The following is a 23,473-nucleotide window of genomic DNA, read 5'->3' as shown; positions in this document are numbered from 1 at the left end:
TAATTTTTCTACATTAATAAAATGACAGGGTAGTAGCTCCAACTAAAATGAACAATAAAAACATATTTAAAAAGCACAAGAAAGTTCACTAAGAAGAAGTAAACCACTAATCACTAGGTCACGAAGGACCAAGGCACACAATTTAAAAAGTTCGTCGAGGCTAAAATGAAGCCCAGAAAAGTATCACAATAGATTATCAACAAACCAAAAGATTGCTCACGCATCTAAAAGCCTAAACACGCTATTGTCAGTGTAATAGTATGGTTATCGTCGACGACTACTACAGATTACTTTCTGCCAGAAGCTGCTTCCACTTCAACCAAACATCAGTAAAGTATCACCAGCAGTCAGAACAGCTCCAGTTGACATACAACGGCTACCTCCTTTTGCATTGGATTGGATAAGCAAGAATAGCAGAATTAAAAGCCGAAACCGCATGTAATATCCCAACAGGTCAGCCAGGAACACAAGAAAAAACCACAGAAACAGCTCTGCAATGGAAGTCATCGGGCACTATGAGTCCACCATCTCATCCTGTAGCTCGCTTGGAGCAATTAGGCCAGGAATTGACAACATCCTCTGGCGTTCCGCTTCTCTCTGTGCTGCAGCTTCTTCGGCGTAAAGATCCTTGTTGTCCTGTGAAAAAAAAATCATGGTTAAGTTTGGTTGCCAAAACTATGAATACTACAATTACTAATACAGGAAAATGCAAATGAGACACCTTCAATCACATTGTTTGGCCATCATCATTAATCTTTATTGCCAATTAACTAAGCAACTATGTATTACTAGTTTTTAGATCGACTAAATCAATTGTTAATAGCATTTTTATTATATTAACCAGAGTTTTCTAGTCTCCCTCCACCACTCAGACCTTCTTTAATCAACCTCATTAGCTTTCATTTATACGTACGATCTTAATCAATTTTCTCTTATTTTATTATCTATTGCAACTACTCTCTATTTTCATTAGCAGATCCATACATTCATCTTAGAAATTTCACTCAAATAATTCTGGTCTACAATTTCTGTAGAATAGAAGTTTAGCGATAATAATTTTATGTGAATGATATTATCTAACTTCAAAGCCAAAATATCTTTGATATTAGTTACTTCTGAACCGATACTTTTCAAATAATTATTTGAAATATATATTTAAAAAGTAGAATAGCATTTTAAATTACACAACGGTTCTAACTTATTTCCCTGATTAATCCTCATAGAGTTAATCCGGCTTGTGCAGAGGGGCAAGTCTCCTCAACCATCCTGCAGCCACCTTGTCTAACGTCAGCTCAGTTGGAAGATCAAATCAAACCAATCAAGCTAGTTGGAATGACTTAGCTCAGTTATCAAACTAATCTATCGATCCTTTTCTCATTGATTTCCAAAAGCATTTCTGCATTTTTGAATAATTTGAGACCAAATGAGTGGATGACAAATTTAAAAGCTAAGGCAGTTTTATGTCAGAATTAAATTGTAGGTATACAGCAAGTGTGTCAGGTCTCTATCTTCTTATTTTGTACAAGATGAATTGCTGTCGAACATAAACTTTCTTGTTGTATCTTATTGTCAGTGAGAAAGGGATTGAGAAAACAGTTACAATGAATAGATGAAATTCCAAGAAAAATTTTACAATCAACCCAACTCTATGGATTAGGGTGTTGAAAACTTAGAAAAGAGACATAAATGGTGGTTGTATCACTACTTTACTAGTGATACAACTTTGCATAAAATTCAATGGGTGGAAAAGTTCCATTATTGGCCTCAAAGAGATTATGGAACCAACATATTCCATGATGATGAACTATAGTGTCTTAACTTTACTGAGATTGCTATCAAGTGCATAGGAGATTAAGAAAAAACCTTCGCACAGAAATTTAAACTAATATGCAGGTGAATAGATGTGTATGGCCCAATACCCATAATTTGCATTACCTGGGCAGAGAACTCCTTTGACTGTACAAGAAAATCTCGTATATGGTTCTTAAAGGTTGGAAGATCATTTTTCGACTCAAATAGTACACCAACAAATTGTTTAATCTGAAACAGATAAAAAAACAACCACCTGAATATTTAGCAAAGTTCAAAAAAAGGAACTATAGTAACATGAGGATGATATCCTTACCTCTGCTGCTTTCATGTTTGGAAAAGATGATGCTAATAATTTTATAGTGTAATCTTGAACATAAATTGTATTGTTCGGGTATGAATATGCTACTGTAGAAACATCCCACAGGGGCTCTGTTAATGCACCAGAATCAACCTGCATGTGAACAGAACTAAGAGCAAGGCCGACAAAGGCAAAAATATCTTCACTTCTTACCAAACAGAACAAACGCTGAAGCACCAAAACATGTAATTTAAAGCCGGGCTTGTGGAAAGTATCCGTCAAGACAGCAAAAATTTCTTGGTCAATCATCAAAAAATAGTTTCTATAGAATTGGTTGCAAAACTCAGAAACCTGCAAAAAAATTACATTAGGAACACACATGAACACCAAAGAAAGGGGAAAAAAGAAAGATGGTTAAATCTGAATTTTCAACCAAACCTGGAAATTTTTCAACAACTCCAACAAAAGACTGAGACCAGTTTCAGCAATATTTCTTTCAGTATGTCTGAAAGCCCACATGATAGAATCCATCACAAGTTTCATTTGCTGGAGAGGAAAGGAAAAGAATTAAAAATGTATGGCAAGAATGCTGACATGCATTTAAATTGCCATTGATTCTTCTTGTAGTAAATAACCATTACCTGGTCTGAGAGTTGAATTAATGCTTGAAAACAATGTGTACCAATTGCACGCAATAAAGAAAAGAACTTGAGACGATGCTCTGGATAATCTTCAAAATTCTTGGTGATCATCTAGAATAGAGATACAAAGGCTAGCAGAAGGAATATCCATCAAAACCTTATAAATTTTAGCAGTGAAACAATATTTACCTCAAGGGTGCACTGAAAAACAGCCTCAAATATGCGAGGTACATACTCCATCATTAGACCTTTGTATCTGCATGAACCAAGTATGAAATAATTACAAAAGTAGAGCAAACATGTAACAACATACTGAAGACAAACTGCCACTCCAATGTGGCAAAACCAAAATATCTACTATATCCAAAATTAAACAAAGAAATTTAGCTCTTGAATGTTAAAATTTTTAACAAATGCACAAAATTATCATCCGTAAACTATGTTATTACATCATGATGACCTGCAATGTTGCACAATGCACAATTAATGCCACTCGTCCTAAAGTGATGAGCCAGTATTCCTTTCAATTATCTTAAAGAAAAAAAACGATGCTAATATATGATCAGGCATTTGGACAGATACAGAATGCCAGAAATATAAAGTGAAGGAAGTTAATTATTTGACAAGAAAAAAATGAATGAACAGCATCCCAAATAAACATTACCAAAGTCAACAACCTCGAAGCACCTATTTATTAATGAAATAGTTGTCTCAAGCACCATGTATCATTCTAGAGCAGAATATTTGAACTTTCAGCAGGAAGAGAATTTGCTAAAGATTGCAGAGACACCATTACTCAAAATGCACATGTGCACTTGTACAACAGCAAATGTTGATCACATACTGGTCGCTGGTATTACTTTATGTTTTTCAGGGAGTGTCACTCAAAAAATGTTTGAGAAAACAGAAACAATTGGGTGCACTAAGGGAACAGAATGTTTGTATGGCAAATATTACATCTATAAAAAGAGGCCAGATGCTTTGAATGAACAAAATAACCCACATGAAATCAAAATGTCCATATGAATAGCATTCATCATATGAAAGGGACACATCTTTCAAATATTCATGTAGAAGAACAAATTAATTCTACCAAAGGGATGAGTGCCGCATTTGTTCAGCATGAAAATGAGTGAATGTGGAATAGTAAAAGTTGAAACAGAAAAGGGAGGAAAAAGACATGAAAATTCCTATTAGCATTTAAAATTTAAGCAACATAAGTGCATGCTATAATGATGAGTATGAGTATATACAGGAAAGCAAAACAATGATAAACAAACATGTAAGAGAGATAACTAAGCAGAGTCTTATGTTTTGGCAGGTAAAACCAAGTAGTTCTTAGTAACAATGATGAAAACTGATAACGATCTAAAATTTCAGAGCTAGGGTATAATGAAACCACCTTGATATAATGAATATCTAACATAAAATACACGTGGTAAACAATAGAGAACAGATAGTCACAAAAGATACTTCAGATTATAATAGATTTCAACCTTCCTTGCAAATAAAACTTCCTCAAGATAACCCTTCAACAGAAACAAATGAAGTTGAATGCAGGATAGAAATGTGGAACTCATGCATACTTATTTATAATTGTTGAAAAGAGCGACAAGACTTCAGACTCCCTGGCATCTGGCAAATTCCTAGCATAGTCACCAAGGACTGGGTCCATCATTGGTGGTACAAACTGCTTTCCAGTATGTGGCTGATCTTCAGCTTTGTCAATAAATGTCTCGATCAACTTTAATGTCTCTCTCTTTACAGATCTGCCGGTATAGGTATAGAGACAAGAAAAACAGTAAGGTATAGGATTAGAGAGGAAAATAACAGAAATAGAATATATAAGCAGGTAAGTAAAGGAATTTTCATTCGGACCTTAGAAGCTTCACAAAAGATGTTTTTGAAGCAAAAGGCCCTCCTTCAGCTATACTACTTGAAATTAGCTCACTATACATCCTGCATTGTAGAAGAAACATAATTTATCACATTAAAGGTATTAAATGGAGAAAATGGACGGACAATGTAATGGCATTGGATAATAGTAGTTCAATTCTCCTCTTTGTTTAAAATTTATAATTAAAACATCTAGATCGCTACAAATGAGGAAGAATAACATACCTGTATACAGTAAGCATATCCAAGAATATTAAAGATACTTGAGGGAAGAAATAAGAACCAAGAGAACTAGCAACACTTGTATTTGTCTGCCAGGAATTACCAAGATACTAATTAGTAGCCATAACTAATCAATTGCTTTCATATAATTAATAATCATAATTATAACAGTTATACCAGAAATAGTCAACTACATAAATAGTCATCCAACATCCAATAAAGAAGCAAAAACTTCTAAAACAGTATATCAGTAATAGAAATCAACTAAATAAAATATTCTTAAAAGTTATGAAAGGAGTAAAAAACAACAAATGGCGTTCTCACAAGAATTTAAAGAACAAAAAGCATCCTCAGCTGAAACATGAATTTGAATATTTGGTAATACATGACAAATGGTATGGGTATATCAAAGTTCAAGAAAGGATCAATACTTAGCATTCACCTAGCCTACTAGTAAAGTAGTGGTCTGACATAATAAAAAGAGTTGCATAACATTATAACAGCATACTAGAAGCAACACATGAAATTCGCTAAATGATCTTTACTAGTCAACAGAGGTGGGACCCAAGTGAGGATGAGGTGCAAAGCATTAATAGAAGATTGTCAAACCAAGATAGAGAGAAAAATGAGACAATAACTACACACTTGACGTCGTGCAGTTCAGTGAATGTTAGAAATGAATAAGGATCCCTGCAAAATTTTGCCCAAAAAACAATGTTTCATTTTTTATTTACATGTAAAAGTTGCCTTCATTTTGTGCAATTTTTAGAAGCAAACCTACAAACCCAACATTCCAATACAAAAATAAGATAACAATTAAAGAGCACATAATCAAGATGTATGGGATGTGATATTCTCTACTCTGCATTCAGCAAATATGAAAATCAAATCATAAAAATAAGACATGAAAGAATTTTTGGCACACTTAAAACTAAACCCCTTTCTACTTGAAAAAAAAAATTGTACCAATACAAACCAAGAAAAAGCAGCAGATTGAATTCAAAACGGCATGCACTGGTGTATTCATCAGAAAGATAAATACGAACCTAAAATCCCAATGGATATGGTTATGGCTAAGAATCTCATTCACAAGTTAGAGCTATAAAATCAATCACGAAATATATTAAAAGATTATGGGAAAAAACACTAAAATCATATTAACTCTGATTTTAAAAGTCAGCATACAAGGCCACCATTGGCAAGCAACGTCAAAAGAGATACCTGCATTATATTAAGAATTGATCTTATGACTTCTTGGTCTTTCAGGATATCGACACTTTGTCTTGCTTGCCCAATTATTTCAGCCCATTTCTACAAAATCACACAAAAGGCACATTTTATTATGTTATAACTGAGCATACAACAATGTAAAACTAAGACCAAGGTATGTACTCGATTTGGAAGATCCATTAATCTTCTTAGATACTCATCTCTCTTAACAGAATCAGGTTCTGCTTGAATCATTTGACCAACCTGCATTTGTGAAATTGAAGCTCCAAATTTCAGATGATAATGTCTAAATGAGAAAATGCTCCATGACATTAAATACTTGCTTACAGATTCATAGAAAGAGTGAATCTGGTGAGGCTGAAGATCCACAATTGTACTTGGTAGACCAGTAAGAAGTTCCAATACAAAAGGTTCCTTCTCTCCCAGCTGCATCAGAACATGCTGCCCATAAATGACTGAAAGAACAAATACTGTTTGCCAATGGAATTCTGTTTCCATGTTGAACCAATTATTCTTATTCATTCAGTAAAAGATCAAAGAATCCAAAGGTCACACAGAAAGAAATCAGCACAAACCATGTTTTGCCACTAAAAGTTATCACAACTACATGCATTAACACTGTCTTCATGACTGATAATGAGGCATAAAAACTGTCACCAAACCTGAATGCAACAAAATGCAATCTATAGTCCTCACTCTTACACAACCAAAGACCTTGAAAATTGCATGTTTGAAGGCCAACAAATCATGTGGGAAACTACAGTCTTATTAAAACTGTTTCCGACTCCAACACTTGCAGAAAATCATGGTAACGTATGACAATGAAGAAAGGCCATGTATCACAACAATAAAGAAATATACAATCATGTTAATACACAAATCACCATGCAATATTAAGAAACAAACAATTTAACCTCTTAATGGTGAATTTTTATATTTCCATAATATTAAGATTAAGTGTTATCTTAACACGAATTGTCATAGTGAAAACCTCGGGCAAGAGAAAGCACACATTAGACACAAAAGGCTCTTGTGACAAATCCTACAAACAAAGGGAATGCTGAATGACACAGTAATTATGGCACCATGCCAAAAAAGAATATTGTTATTACTCGTAACATGACCAGCTACCAACTTAAGAAACTAAGAAAAACAGAATTAGACAATAATATCCCCAAGAGACACTAGAAGTAGAATGCACTATGACTCAAATGATCCTTGCGAATTGGGATGACTAGAAGTAGATATTTACATTGTATGATCAATCAAATGAAACTGAAGCCATAGAATCATTATAAATAATCAAAAACAAAATTTGAGAGACAATCCTTGCGAACTGGGGTGACTAGAAGTAGATATTTACATTGTATGATCAATCAAATGAAATTGAAGCCATAGAATCATTATAAATAATCAAAAACAAAAATTGAGAGACAAAAGACGTCCACCATTCAAGGAGACAAATGGAGGGGAAATACAACTTTGAGCTCAAAATAACAACTATAATTTAAGCAAACATAACTTGCCTGAATAATCACAAATCTACGCTTGCATTTCTGGACAATTTTAAGAAAAGTATCACAAGCCATGTCCTGCAATGAGATAAAAGTCAGCTTTCTAAACAGGCAAACTTCATGGAGCCCAAGAAATTTTGTGAATTAAGTACTCAGTTTAGGAAAGCATTTGTGGCACAACTCCACAACTATCATACACCTGCCTATAGCATGTTTAGTAGTTGAGAGTTGGTGGTTTGGCACTACCTAACCAAAACCAGGTATTCTGTAGCAATTCTGGGACTAATTAATGAAATTATACTACTGCAGATTGTGCACTGAAGTTAAAGAAATAAATGGACAAAAAAAAGTATAATTAACACTGAAACCTCAGAAAGCCATTTAAGACTAATCAGTACCACATCAAATATCTGAAAATCATTTGACTGAATTTACACATCATAGATCCCAAGTCCATACTTTACAAATTATAGGTATATATATTACATACTAGCACTCCAAATCAATTAGGTGTAGTTTCAATTGATGATAAAATGAGAAAAAACAACTTGACATGGTATGGGCATGCTCAAAGACAGCGAATAAATTCTATAATTAAAAGAATTGTATCTATTAAAGTGGAGAGTGTAGAGGGAGTCCCAAGAAAATATTAGCCAATATGATGATCAATGATTAATTAATTTGAATATCATTAGTAATATAGTAAAGAATAATAAGATTCATGTAGCTAACCTAATAAAAATGGAGCAACCTCAAATAGATGGGGCAACCGTAGTTTGACGATGATGACCATCATCTACTTTCAATGTGGTGACATTTGCTTGTACAACTTTGCACCTATGCAAGACATTGTAAAATTTGATGTACATCTTGCTTCCCTACTTAGCTAAGTTGAGTTCCTCTTGGTGGGGGGAAATGACGTGGCTAGGGCTTTTTCAAAAGGTTGGTTAGATTTAGTTGGGAATTGGTTAAATTTTTAAAGGTTGTTTAAATTTATTTGGGAGTTTGATAGATCTTTAAAAGGGTTATTTAGACTTATTTGAGAAATTGATAAAAAATTTAGATAACAAAGTCACAATTTTCACGATCTCATTACCAATTTATAAAAAGGGTTACAATCCCTTATATTGGATCGTCTTTGAATGATTTTCCCTCTCAGTAAAAGCTGAGTTGTTTTTCATATTGCCCCCACGGACATAGCCGAGTTGGTACTCAGGTGGTAGATTGTCACATGAAAGCAAGGATCGAATCCCCGAGGAAACAATCCCTCCCACCTGAAGAGGACACTCAATCACCTTAATTTACTTCCTTTAAATCGTTGTGGGGTCGGCATTGAGGGGTGCCCGAGGTGAGCATCTTCACCTTTTGCCACATAAGTTGTTCTTCATGTTATATGAGTTTAGGAAGGCATAAAGTTGTGAGAGACGCATGAATCAAGGATTAGAAGAAATACAAGATGGCCACCTAAATCCTTGATAAAAAAGCGATAATGAAGGTATACTTTCATCCTTGTAATTCCTATGACAACACCCTTGGTAATGATGGCATTGAGGGGCGTATCACTGAAGATGAATACCATGGAAACAGGAATATAACACTGAAAAGGAATGCCACAGAACCAGTGATATGACAAAAGAGGTAACCACTGCTTCTAGCGACTAAGGAACATGATAAAGACATGCTGGCGAGTTTAGCAACGTGCAACAAGTAGATGATACAAATCTGACAAGAGTAGGACCTGCTGAATCCTCTCTAGAAACAAAGAATAGAAAGACAAGGAGGAAGAGGCTGTCACCCTAGAGGTGACAAGGACTATAAAGAAAGACAAACTAGAGAATTGATCAATTAGTCCTGCTTTGATACTAATGTTCCTTTGGTAAAAATTATTATGGTTAATCCCTTGGATAGTCCCATCTATATATATGTAATTTTAAATCTCTATGATTTGTATATTTATAAATAGGACCTTAATTATTTACAATTTGATCTCAAACAATGGCTACCAAGATTTTCAGATGATCAACATGTTTTAAAGTGAAGAAAAAAACTTGTAATTATTAGGCTTCATCTGTCAAAAGCCATCAAGTCCAACACCTCCCATTATGTTGTGACTGAGTAGAAAAAACTGAAACAAAGTCAATCACCTGTACTCCTGGGTGAGTTTCGTGCATAAATTCAAACAATTTATTCACAACTGTTTTCAGAAACTTCCAATGAGCCCGAAGAAACCTTGGATATTGTCCAACAACATACCTAAAATACATAGTGGATTAGATTATAAATATGAAGATGTAACCAATCAACCATAGTACAAAGTATTTTACTCACATAATGTTACTTGCAATCACTGCTTTGTTGTCTTTTCCTTTGGTTATTTCACAAAGATTCAGCAAATCACGAATAACCAAAACTAGAAACCTATTTTCCTGGCATCATAAGAAACATTGGAAAGAAACAAATTCAGTTGGTTCATGATAGAAAATATTCAACATTATCATACAAGATCTAGTTAAAAAGACAAGATGTCAATTGTCAAATATGCAAGTTTTCTGAAAAATCATGATACTGAAAGAGAAAATTTAAGATCATAAGTAGCTTCACACAACCAATTCCAAATGCCAGATTGTGATATTGGCCTTTGGGGAAAAAAAAAAAGAAAAGAGTGAATGCTAATCAAAGTATTTGTCACAATGGTTTCTTAACCTGTAGATCTTAATCAATTACCAGAATATAAACCCTTTAGATTTAACCCTAACAATACACCATATTATATTGGTCACAAGGACTGCCACACAATGGAAATGAACACAGAACTATGCAATATAGAGTTCACAATCAAAAGTATCAAACAATGCAATCATTGATATTAACCAAGTAGTAAATTTCACAATAGAAAACACCACAATGAAACAAGGGTTTATTTCTAAATTCAAGTCCTCCAAAAAAGTTGAGTATAATCATAGAAAGAGTACCTGCTCCTCCATCATTGAACCAGATATTGATCCAATAGCCCAGCATAATGCATTTAAGTTGTTCCAAGACCATTCTTCCCCACTCAATTGCTTGTTTAGCTTCTTCAACATCTAAGATGAAAGAAAATACATCTCTAGAGTAAATTGCTGATAAAAAGCTGAATAGGAACTTCATACAACAAGTTATAAAAAACAGAAACAAGGAAAAGATTAAATATAAACAAGCCCCTCTATAACAAAAATTTTTAGCACTTTTTTACAGCAAAGCTAAGCTAATTATAAAAATTATCTGTTCTTGAAAAAAAAATGCTCCAACTTTGAAGTTATTTGGAATTGGTTGTGTGAAGCCCCTCTTCTTTTCCACTTCATAGGCAAGCAAAGACCACTGTGTGAAGCCCCAACTTAAAAATATATGTTAATTCATATGCAAATTCAGAAATAGGGCCCCATATTGGCATTCATTAATAACTAAAATGAAAAGCATATCTTGCCATAACAAATTGCTAAAAAAATCATTTTATGATGATTCAACAAAGTAACATAATAAATCAAGCGGTAATTAAAATTATACTTTTTCAAATGTATGGGTAATAGTCCACGTAAAACATAATGCAAGGATCAATAAATTAAAATTCCAACTAAACCTGGTTGATTTACTAGTATATCTCTTAAACCTTTCAGTAGAAATGTCATAGTGACAAACTTTGGGGAAAAGAAAATATATAGACAAAACAAAACACTAAGGAAGACAAGCATTGTAAAAAAATAAAAGCCATATGTCAAACTTACAGCATTTACAGGTATGAACAAATGAAAACAATCAATGAGATGTACCTGCTGTTCTGTGTCTTCATGATCAAGGTGTGACAAATATATTAGTGTTTCCCTCATGATCTAAATACCAGCAGAGAAGAATTAGTGTCAAGTTTATAAATACATAAATTTAAAAATGAAAATAAAGAAACTTAAATATTTACATAACCTAATATGGTATATCTTTTTCTAGAGCAAGTTTGCACTTTCTAAACACCTATGGCTTGAGTCAGTTATTCAAAATGATTAACAAAACCATTAAAAATTTATCATAACAAGGACCCAATTTTTCTTTCACACAAGTTATTCAGAGTAAAATAACCAGAACTCTTTCAAACGACCTGAGCAGGCAATTAAAATTTCACATTCAAAAAAGGTTAAAAAATCAAGAGATTGAACATAGAAAGCACAAAATAAATGAAGAAAATGAATGGTTGCTATTCAGAAAGGGAATGCAGGACAAGCATACCTTATATTGAACAAGGACATCATTATCTTTCATAGTTTCCCGAACTATATTTCCATTTTCATCTTCAACTATTAAAACTTCTTCTGGTTTAGCCATACGACAAATCATGAGTGTCCTTAACTTAGACAACGGAACTGAATAAAGTTGTCTCCTTTGAAGAAGTGGCGAACCAAGACCATCAATGATCTCCGGAATCATTCTTGCCTGAAGAAATTATATGAGCACAAAGTAAAAAAAACAGCATTTGCAAAAAGAACTTATCTCAAGCAGCATGCAATAGAAGAAATCAAAATGACAGGGAACATTACCGGCTAACAATGAAATCACAGCTACTATTGTTTATTACTTTCTAGTAGTTGCATCGGATAAATTTCATAAAGAATAACGAATAGGATATGTGTGATTCAAAATCACACATGAGCCTAGCACAATAGCATCCATTAGGATACTTTCCCAGAAATAACACTCCAGCTAACAGATTAGTCGCAACACAAAATAAATACTAATTGCAAGCAAAGAAGAAAGCAAAGTATTAAATACAGAATTAATTTCTTAGCTTCAAGGAATATTGACCTAGATGTATCAATAAAAATTATGATTAAATTGCAACTTCCATAAAGGTGGAGAGTAGCAGATGTGTCAAATCTATTTCAATACCTGAAGGAATGGCAAAATATAACATTGGGAGAGAGAGAGAGAGAGAGACCATGCCCAACTTTTGCAATTGTGAAAAATACCTGAAGTTGCATCAGACCACCAGAAGTAACAGCAGTGTTTTCCAAGTTTTGATGTGATTCAAACAGTTCTAAAACTAGCAAATTCCAATAGTCCATGCAAACCTGCACAATGTAGAATTGAAAATTTGGCCACCAAAGCTAATTAGCAATGCACATAGTAGCTATAAATGGGAAAAAACATACCTTAAAAACTTCTGTATCATCTACATATGAGATACCAATAAGATATTCAAGACCCAACAACAATGCGGCTCTATTTTCTGGTGTAGATTCCAGAATGCGGATGTGAGACTGCAAAGATAAAGATGCCCAAAAAAATTAATATGCTGTGTGAATATCCATCTACTAACTGACAACGACAAGAAACTTAGATTGAGATTTAAAACCAAAACTCAGTGATAATACAGCATTAGTAACAAATTCAATAATGTGAATGCAGATTATAAAGGCAAAATGGCAACAAAACAACAAAATTCACATGGTAAGATGTTTCAAAATGTGTCTACTAAGTGAAAATTTTCACAACAAGAACTAACAAAGTGAAAAGTTGAAAGGCTTTCAGTAAATTGCAAGGAAATAGGCTCGTTTTCAACATCAAATGCATTATTTTCTCAATCGCTAGATATGCTACTAATGTGTGAACATATTAAGCAAAAAACTACCATCATAATTCCCGCTTGAAGTATGCATACTCAAATGTAATAATTTGTTTCTAGAAGTAAATGAAGATAAAAAACTTGCCTTGTAAAACGAAGCAAAAAACAAAGCAAGGTTTTGGATAAATGCCTACAAAAGGAGCAAAGTGTTAGCATCGTACACTGGTGTGGTACAAGAAACAATTAGTTTTAGTGGGAATTTCATTGGCAACTACCCAAAAAAATGTAGAATTACCTGCTCTTCACTTGAACCATTTGTATAAGCTTCAGGAAAATTTGTAGCAGGTAGAATAACAGTCTACAAAAGCAATAGGAAATCTCACTACATAAGCACAAAGTAGACAGGCAAGTAGAGCCCAAGAAATTCTAAGACTATCTTTTTTGATAAAACTTTCCCAGTTTTTCATTTCTCTTTAATAAAAAAAATGTTTATAGCAATTTTTTCATGCGACTGCAGAAGATCAAGCATCCTTTAAATTTTATTGTACAAAGAAGTAAAAAAGATAATGAAAAGATTTTTTATTTTACTTCTTATTTTCCAAATTTTGTAAAACGAAAAGCAGAAAAATTTACAGGAAGCAAACACATCTCACGTAGATACAATTTTTAAAAATAATAAATTATTACCTGCAATTGTATCATAAAGATGCTATACATCTTTGCATATTGCAAATCATAAAATTCACCAAACTGAAGTGCAGCAACCTGCAATGTAGCAGAAGTAAGATGCATAAAGCTTCAATGGTGAAGGCAAATACTTGTGGTTTATAGCACATTGGGCACCAAACATATTTCAGTGTGTGCAAGATCAAACATAACAAAGAACATATATATATATAATCTCCAAATTTAAAATAAAGCACCAAATCAAACTCAAGGTTAATTCTCAAGTAGAAACATGGAACACATACCTCTGTCAAGCACTGAAGCGCAGGGTTCCGGTATGATGAAACAGGAAATAATTTCAGAAGTATCTCCAACTAAGTATAGAGAGTGAAAAATAAGTGCTCAGCAAAAATTTACCGAGATTAGATAGTGAATCAAATTAAAGAAAAGATGAGAGCAGTGAGCAAAGTGCAAACCAGCGGAGACTCAAATATGTAACCAAGTGGAATCCACGATAAAAAAGCATTAAGTGTATCCAATGTGGCCCTGATAAGCTCTGTTCTTTGTGATGCTGACAGTACGTATAAGCATAACTCATGAATGAGTTGAAATTCACTGTTCAGAAGTGACAACATAATTAAGAAGTTTGAATTTAATGGAAAGTAGAAAGCACTGAGGAAAAAATAATAAAATATAAGGTGATTATTTATGATGCAATAGGCTGGAAATGACTGCAGAACATAGCAACAGCATTCAAATTTAAAGAAATCACAAAACCTTTTCTCCAAGAATAGTAATCCTGAACAAGAAAAAGCAACTGAAAGAAAAACTGGCTGTACATCAATAAACTGATGTGATCATTATTGGAGCAAAGCAACAAGTGTCCAACAAAAAACATCAACTAATTCAGCAATCTCAATAGAAGATATGGGAAATCAATTTCTAAAACAATCCTTCTTGTGGATATTTTTGGTGAGGCACAGTTCTGTGTGTGACAATTAGGCAAATCAAAAGGCGATTCTTCCATATCCTAGTCATCATGATTCCATACTTCAAACAACCAATCAATGATGATTCATTATTTTCAAACAAATAACAGGAACTTTATAAAATTTCACTTGCCTCGTTGTGGTGATCATTATATGAATGTTAAAGGAAAAGAATCTCATGTTCAGCATGTCTAACTAATGTTGGTTTAAATGGTTCACAAAGTGTACGTTTATTTCACAGAAAGTATTTTTCAATGTTTGGTGCAACAGAAAATTATGGTCAACCGGTGAATTTTTCTTTTGTTAGTAAGTATTTTCTGAAGAAAATGAATTCCTTTGGAAAACAGTAGCAGTCATTTTCCTTAGTCATCCACAAATCATTCGCCTATCGATAAGCACCTCTCAAAATGCTAATATTGACCCTAATTCACGCAGACTCATCAATTAAGGAAAGGCTGATCTGACCAGATAGGCCGAGAAGACCACACGATTCAGTCGGTCTGAGCAGGTCGAGTGGTTTGAGCTAGTTGAGCGATCCAGCAGGGTTAACTAGTTAGGACAAAGGTGGGGTTTAGGTTAGTATGTTCGAATGGGTCGATCCATCAAGAACCAATCAATCAAGATAAATCACCACTCTAGATGGGCCAGATATGCTCATCAGTTCCCAATCATCTCAACTTTGAGAAAGGAAAAAAATATATTTTCTTGTATATATACCAACTACAAGAAAATATTTTTCATAAGATTTAGTAACATATTCAATCAGCAAAAAATAATTTATTCCCAGAAAAGATTTTTCCTACAGATATTTTTCACAGACAAATTATTTTGCTGCAAACAAGCATGCCCTAAGATAAATAATGCAGTGGTTGAACAATTTTGCATTAGAAATATTTTCCTTTCAACAAGTTAAGCAATTTGAAGAAGAGACAATATTAGTATAACTCGTCCATTTCTAGACCTTTAAATATTTTGGTTTCATTTCCAAATAAGACCAGATTTTTCCCATTAGGTTTAATCAAGAAGGTTTTAACTTTAAAAAATGTTCATTTCTTACTTTATGCATGCCAAAGGCAAAATGTTTATTTACAATTAGCAAAACTAGCAGATCAAACAAAGAAAAACTAAATAAAGAAATGATTATCCTCGAAATAAAAATCCTTAGCATTTTTTGCTTCCAAGACTGAAGTGGAGACCTTCATCAAACCATACAGTATTATGACTGTGAAACCAATCTATCAAATTTGGCAGCAACAGCAAGCTAATCAAACCACCAAGTAATGGCAATTTCATCAAAGCTTGCAATGCACTAAGAATTTGACCACAAGACTGAGAGCAAAAATAATAATTATTGCAATATCATAATAATATCACTATGAGGCCACCAAGTAATGAAAAAAACAATCAGACAACGGTACTAATTGAAATATGATGCTTGAGACATAACCAAAGTTTAAAATTTCAAACCATACCAAAGTTTCATTTTATGACTGGAACGATACAGTTTCGGTATCATATCGTGCCAATACGATTTCAGTACTATTTAAATATAAATATATTAACTAAAAGATATTTTTACTAATATTTGATTGTTATAGATGTCTATTATTGAGTTATATTTGAGATGTTAAATGTTAAGTTCAAGTTTTGATATGCTTATTGAGTAAAAATCAATTTAGGATTAGTTGAAGTCCACCAAATAGAGTAGGTTTAAACTAGATTTAATTTGAATTTATTTTGGTCAGTTTAAAATTAAACCTAATTTATATATGTAATAATTTAATTCATACTAGTATTTTTATAAGGTTAGAAATTATATTATATTTAAATTTTTTATTTTTTTCTAACAATCTATTGCCTCCATCTTAAAGAGGTTTATTTTTCTTTGTGAATGGATGGAGGAAAATAAATTAACCATCCTTTAAGAGTGATTTTTTATTTGTTTATCTCATAGATGGATGGAGGGGAAAATTTAGCCATGTTGAAGAGGTAAAGGGGGGTTTTCGTCTCTATTATCCTCGTGGACGAATGAAGCAAGGAAAAATTAACAATGAAGGAGAAAAAAGAATTAATGGACCAAGGAGGAGAAAAAGAGAGAGAGAAAAAAAAAGGAATTTGAATTAATTGTCTAAAAAATAAAAATTAAATTTTTGATTAAAAAAATAGAGAAAGGCGTGACTTCATGGAATCCTTTGCAACATCACAAGGTCGCAGCTGCCTCAACGGCCTTACAGGTCACAGCCTCACAAGGTCGTGTTGGTGCCAATCGACAAACTAAATGGAATCCCCCCCCCCCCCATGTCGATCGGCACGACATGGTGGCACGGCATGATATTTTATACCATGGGTGTAAAACAAATCCACTTCATCAAATATCAAGCAACTCAAGTTAATCAAATAATGGAAATATACAGGAACTAAGAAACTGATTGCTCAATTAAGTAACTACAAGGAACAATAAGGTATTTTAACTACTACTACAAAAATATTAGAGATTATGCATGACTGGTAAAGGGCAAACAATAACAGAAACAATGGGTAAACACGATGAAACACAATCAATACCTGTTCAAAGACTGCTTGAGCTCTTTTATTTTTAGTTGGGTCATCTCTCCCCTGGAGAAATCAAAGACTTCTTCACTCAATAGCTGTGACAATAATAAACGTCAGCGAGAACTCTGAGATACAGATCAAAGGAAGGAAAGAAACAAATACCTTTAGTATAACCATGCAATTCTCACAGATGGTTTCACTGCTCTTTGCAGCTGAAACAAGATCAGGAATGAAGCTTGACCATTTGGCTGGCCATTCATGCTTTAAAACCTACTTTTCACAAAAATGAATACAGTGAGCAAAAAACAGACAGTAATAGAGCCAAAGAAAATCAAGATCAATGCCTTTATCAATCCCAATTTCCCAGAGTTGGTACAGCAAGAACACAAACAAAATAAGAGCTTCTCTGCATTGGTATGGCGAGAACACAAAGGAAAAGTGGGAGAAAGGGGAAAATGGCATTGATGAGGAAAACATGAAGCAGATATCCTCTTGAGCATACATTGAGAGTCATTTTGTTGAGATATCACCACGCCATAGAGAACAGGTATCTCTTCCCATTTGTAGCCTCACATGACTAAGTGAGACACTGCTTGAGTGACAACCCCACCTGACCAACACACACACACACAACAAGCCAGACAAGTGGAATTACCTGCACTAATATGACATTAAGCTTATTGATGTAGAGCCTTTCCTTCCGAAAAGATGCTTCGCTTGTAGAAAGCTGATCGTATGATAAACATGTTATAATAGTATGAAACAATTAGCGCATCAATAACAATGAAATCAATATCAATGTAGATGGTGCCATAGATACCTGAACAATAACATTAGAGACATAATTTTTTATTCCATCACGTTGTTCGACTGGCAGTGCATTCCATCTATACTTAATGACACTTTCTAGTACCTAGGCAATTATTTAAAACAAAAAACATTAGTGGTTGCAAGTCTCTGAAGATGAATTGATGGTAAAATTTTACAAGAACAAAAACTGTGCATTTCATTTAGAATTGGAAAACCTTGAGCCAGGTTGAGGTCAATACCATTTGAACTTTGGTCAAGACATGAGAATCACAATACTGATGTGTACAACTGAAACTAATGGTTGACTTCCTTTTTACACATTGATCTTAAGAGGGTGAGGAGAGTGATACCAGGCTCACTAATTCTTTAAAATTGATGACAGTCCAAAAAAGTTAATGATGATAACTTAAGGGTGAAAATCAAAAAGCGCCTCTTATGAGGGTGTAGTGCATTGGTAAAGCATTCAGAAAAGCAATAAGAAGAAAAAGTTAATGATGTCATAAGAATTGTTCACAAGTTTTACTATAAATGTTAATGAGTCAAGCTCAAACACTCAAGCTTATTTATTATACACACACACATAGATATATTGAAAATGGTTATCTTGTGTTGCATCAAGTAGCATTAGAGTTAATGCTAGATTTGATCTCGGTACGAGTTCACTTCTCTTTGCAAGGGGCCCATGCCTAACACCACACTTGGACTCTAACCCATCTTACATGGATGAAAATTCACATCAATTCTCCCTTCCTTACTCTCCCCCTACAACACAGACAAAACTCATGCCAAACGTTTGCCCTGTCTTGTTATCCTCTACAACACAACAAGAAGCAACAATTGTGACTTCTCCACTCACAGTATCTTCAACAACCCAACCATGAACCAACCCTTATATTGACCCTCCCAAGAGCCATCCCTTGCAATAGTAAGGCCTACTCCCAACATCTCCAGCAAACAAAGCATCTCCAACTCCTTTGCCCTACAAAGCCCACCACCCCTAACACAAACATGTGTCATGTCACTCAATCGCTTGCTCCACCATCACACCACAATCGCTTAAGTAGGGTTTGTCAATGAACAAGATGTTGATAAAAAAAGCAAGTTTAATCACTAGTGGGCTTGATTGGTTAACATTCATAAACAACAATTTATGGACAAATGTATTAATTAACTTGTTTATATCTTATTTATAAATGTTAAAAATGATATAAATTTTATTTATTAAATCAATGATTCAACTAAATATAAAGGATTAGTTGAGCTTGATAAAAAAAAAAAACTCAAGCTTAGTTCGAACTTAGCTCAAATTCAATAAGATTTCTAAGAAACAAGCTTGAACACACTCAATATACCAACAACAATAACAACCAAGCTTTTATCCCACTATGTGGGGTTAGCTATATGGATCCTCAATAAGAAAATTAAAAAAAAAAAAAAAACCTTGAACCGACTCAGCTTGGCTTTGCACCCCCTACATTTGAGGATCTTGAGATTAGCACCCCATAGTTTGATGTTACATGTGGTATAATGTCCCAATCTCAACACCTCCTTTGTTACTTTGCACGAGTCACAAGTGCCACTCGCCCAACATTGATCAGCTGCCTAGTCTTTTACCACTTTTCCTAGTTTAGCCCATTCCTAGTTCAGTTCAATTATCACATGGCACTTATTTTGCCTTGCAACTTATTTAAACCTTAGTTTTTAAAATAGAGAATATATGAATCTAGTCCAAACCATTTGATCCTTCATCATTTCATATTGTCTTTGTCTGAGCTTACATCCCTTCAATCCCAGTGTTTTCATCCTTGGCAACAATATTTCCCGACACCAAAACTATAGTGTAACTCAAAAGAGTATTCATGCTTTATGTTTTATGATAAGTTGCATTGCCTTCTAATTTATCAGAAGCAGCAGCTCAAAAGAAGAAAAGTGTCGATAAGGTTAATACTTAGTCCTCTAAGAATTAGAAAGAAAAATAACATACCTTATTGTCAAGTCATCCAAAAAAGAGAAAGTGATAAAGAAATTTGATTTCTCAAGAAATAAAGCAAAAGATGAAGATGCACGAGTTTCTCATTCATTGGAATGGTCAACAAAGTAAAAGAAAAGATAATGAGGAAACCATGCACAACAAAGTTGGCAAAACAATTGCTTCTTGTGCTTAGAAATGACAATAAAGAAAGATGTTGAAATTCTTCTTGTTTTATAACATCTTCAGCAACTTAATTGTCCTATTTATCATAGCATAAGAAATGTCCTTTAGAAGATTCTCACAAAGAAGAAATCAGCGCATAGCATATTCCCTTTCTATATATGGAAAAAGGCATCACTCCTATGCACAGGTTCACTATTCACTTTCTAACCATTTCATTTTTCCTATGTATAAGTCTGTTTCCTTAATCATTTGAAGCATAATTAACTGAGTTAGTACAGCACCACGATTTTTAATCCTTGACAACATTTATGAACATTTATAAAAGTCTCAGTGTGAAATCCATGCTCTCACATAAACTCAGTTACAATGGTTAAGCGTTGAGGTTATAAATTCATACAAAATGAACCCATCAAGATCCATAAAAACTAAAATTTCACTGAAAAAACAATAAAACAAGAGGAATGGACAATTGTAAAGAAAACATAATTTCTTGTGAAGTTGTACATGTCCTATAATGAATTAGGAGTAGAAATAAATATCCTTGATTCAAGGACTTCTTTCTCCTAGTTCTTCCTTTTAAATCTCTCAAATTATTCTTAGCCACTGTAGTCAATAATGCAACAGTTACTATCTGTGACACGACATATTTTCCAATAATATGTCATGATTTATAGAGTTTAGCACATATTAGCTGCTTAAGTCCCACTGTGTGCATCCTTTCTTATCTTAAACCTATGACAAGCAAGTTGTTAAGAAAGCATGTTCCTACTTGACATGAGACTAAGACTCACAAATGAGCAGTTTGGAACCACATCATTTTTATTATATTTGCATACTACATCATAGACAGATTGAATTAAACTGCTTCCGGCTTACCTGAAGTGCAAAAAACTTGGTATTCAAGCTTTGTGAATTTTGCAGAATGTGAACTACTTGCAGCCAAGTATCAGGGTTATTCTGTAATTCTCGCAATATCTGGTCAGCAGCTGACCTCTGTGCCAAACCAGAAGCCAAAAAATTCAGTCTGGTTAGGCATGAAGTAAAAATATCATACAAATAAACCACACGGCACATAGTTCTATACAAGCTATAGCCAACTCTCCTCAACAACCCTTTTCAGGACAAAATTGGAGCCAAAAAAAAACAAATAAATAATAGCCTCTTTTGATTTTAGAACAAGCCATACACCTGAAAAAAAAAATCACCCAGAACCTCTAGCAAACCACAACGCGAATCAACAAACCGGAAGAAAGACACAAGAGCCGCCCGAAAGCATCAAACACCGTCCCCAAAAACCCTAACCCGACAAAAAAATCAACGAAAAGAGGAGACAAGTTAGAACGAAAAGAATGCCAGACGCAGCAAGCGGACTGACCTCCTCTTTGGACCCCGTGCCGTAGAAGGCGGACACAGTGGCGTCGAGGAGCACCACATCGATCGGCTGATTCAAGTCCCTGAACCTCTCGGCCATGGCGCCCTGCGATCGAGACAGAAAACTCTAGAAACTCACACGGTGCCTCTGCGTTGCGGATTCAATTCAAACTTCCCCTTCCTGTAAGAACCCTCTCGCATCCCTCCTCTTCTTCCGTTTTATAGCTGTGTTCTTATTTAGCTTGGATGTGACGCTAAGAAATTAATAGGTAGAAAAAAAATGGTTATGGGAAGACTGACGGGGTTTGGGTTTTGGGCGGCAAATAAGGGCACGGGTTTCCTCACTAATAACGAAAACGCCACGCAGATTGTGAGCATGGAGGGAACTGAAGAAGTATAGAACCCTTGTTAAGGGCACGCTAGTCATTTCGCCCAGTCCGAAATATTTAAGCGATTCACATTTTTGACAATTTACTGAATCACATTTTTTTTAATATTATCATATCATCCGTTATCTCATTTTAATTTTTAGCAAGTAACATTTCGTTCTTCAAACTCGATTAATTTTGATGAGATCAATTCAATCTCATAAAAAAATTTTACTATAGCTAAAATTTAAGATTATTTTTTTATTTAAGAAAATTAATTAACAATGCATCATATATGGATATCTGATTAACTACGGAAATATCATACTATTCCACCGAAGCAAAAGATTATCATATTTAAAGAAAAAATAAATTGATATTTTTTATAAAAATCATCAAATAGATGTCTGTTATATTTTTTATTTCAAAAATACTCTTCCAACCTTGATTATTTTATACTAATCAAAATCATTATAAATAAATTATTATTATATCAAAATATTTTCATTAATTTGAATAAATTTATTTCAACTCGATTAAAGTTATTTTAACTTCAAAATCATTGTATTAACTATTACGATAATTATAACAACTAACACTAACAAATTTAAAAATTATTTTAATGGAGTTTTAATAAAATTAATCAAATTAGTAAAAAATATTTTATATAATAATGTTCTATGTATAATAATTTTAATTAGAATAAAATAGTATATTTTATCACATTTCATCAATAGTTGTAATAATTAATCATAACTACTTTAATAAATTGAAAGTAAAAATATTTTGTAGATAAAAAAATAATGGATGGATCCTTATAGTGGGAAGTGTTTGAAATTTGAATAGAAATAAAAAGTGATGGAAGGAAGAGGTTCCTTTGTGAATGGAAATATAGTTCTATATTGGAAGTTTCAAGGCATAGTTGTTGATTTATATTGTGTCATAAGCATTGATGTTGCGAACAAATGCATTGGGAGAGGCTCTTTCTCACGCGTGGATATGCAGAGGGTGCAAATTCAGAGCCCGGATTGCACTACCCGCAAGGCAACTTGTGTGCGAGTACGATCTGCGCGCGTTGAATGTCAGACTTGCATGAACGTATGGGCATTAATATAATTTAATAGCACGAATGCAACGTATAGATGACAGAACTATATAAGACTCCAAATCTTGAGTAAAGAGAAGCAATTTGAAGAAAATCCACCTTTAGTCCCCTTTTTCTTTCTCTGTCGTGATAACATTCGGGTACTATCTCAGTTTATCGTGATCTGCCTGTATTTGGTTGTCAGCGTGGTTCTGTCGTTGTATCATGAGAAACAGACGTCTATCGTGACCTCTAAATACCGTCGGAGGGGACGAAT

General features: G+C 33.8%; 1 protein-coding gene across 1 annotated transcript; it reads right to left on the bottom strand.

Annotated features, from left to right (window-relative positions):
- Positions 1–107: 107 nt before the first annotated feature.
- LOC141826294 (protein EXPORTIN 1A-like) lies at positions 108–21,914 on the bottom strand. Its single transcript, XM_074713537.1, has 32 exons — positions 21,749–21,914; positions 21,250–21,366; positions 18,229–18,321; positions 18,064–18,135; positions 17,571–17,678; positions 17,421–17,503; positions 14,343–14,481; positions 14,172–14,240; positions 13,888–13,965; positions 13,496–13,558; positions 13,346–13,390; positions 12,788–12,895; positions 12,605–12,706; positions 11,868–12,071; positions 11,420–11,479; positions 10,586–10,696; positions 9,942–10,039; positions 9,758–9,866; positions 7,626–7,691; positions 6,427–6,525; positions 6,262–6,342; positions 6,091–6,180; positions 4,873–4,958; positions 4,630–4,710; positions 4,338–4,520; positions 2,941–3,007; positions 2,752–2,862; positions 2,549–2,656; positions 2,324–2,461; positions 2,126–2,263; positions 1,936–2,040; positions 108–636 (listed from the first exon to the last, which is right to left on the bottom strand). The coding sequence occupies exons 1-32, from the start codon at positions 21,842–21,844 to the stop codon at positions 514–516; spliced, it is 3,231 nt and encodes a 1,076-aa protein (XP_074569638.1). The 5' UTR covers positions 21,845–21,914; the 3' UTR covers positions 108–513.
- Between the last annotated feature and the right edge of the window lie 1,559 nt (positions 21,915–23,473).

The sequence above is a fragment of the Curcuma longa genome, chromosome 4, assembly GCF_044706935.1.
Source record: "Curcuma longa cultivar G26 ecotype Majalengka, Jawa Barat chromosome 4, ITB_CL_G26_1.1, whole genome shotgun sequence".
Taxonomy (NCBI): Eukaryota; Viridiplantae; Streptophyta; class Magnoliopsida; order Zingiberales; family Zingiberaceae; genus Curcuma; species Curcuma longa.
This window is presented reverse-complemented; position numbering and strand designations above follow the sequence as displayed.

Coding starts and splice junctions, on each gene's coding strand:
- LOC141826294 (XM_074713537.1), bottom strand. CDS start 21,844: ATGGCCGAGAGGTTCAGGGACTTGAATCAGCCGATCGATGTGGTGCTC. Junction 18,136..18,228: donor TCTCTAATGTTATTGTTCAG/GTATCTATGGCA, acceptor TCATACGATCAG/CTTTCTACAAGCGAAGCATC. Junction 17,504..17,570: donor ATTGCATGGTTATACTAAAG/GTATTTGTTTCT, acceptor TTATTGTCACAG/CTATTGAGTGAAGAAGTCTT.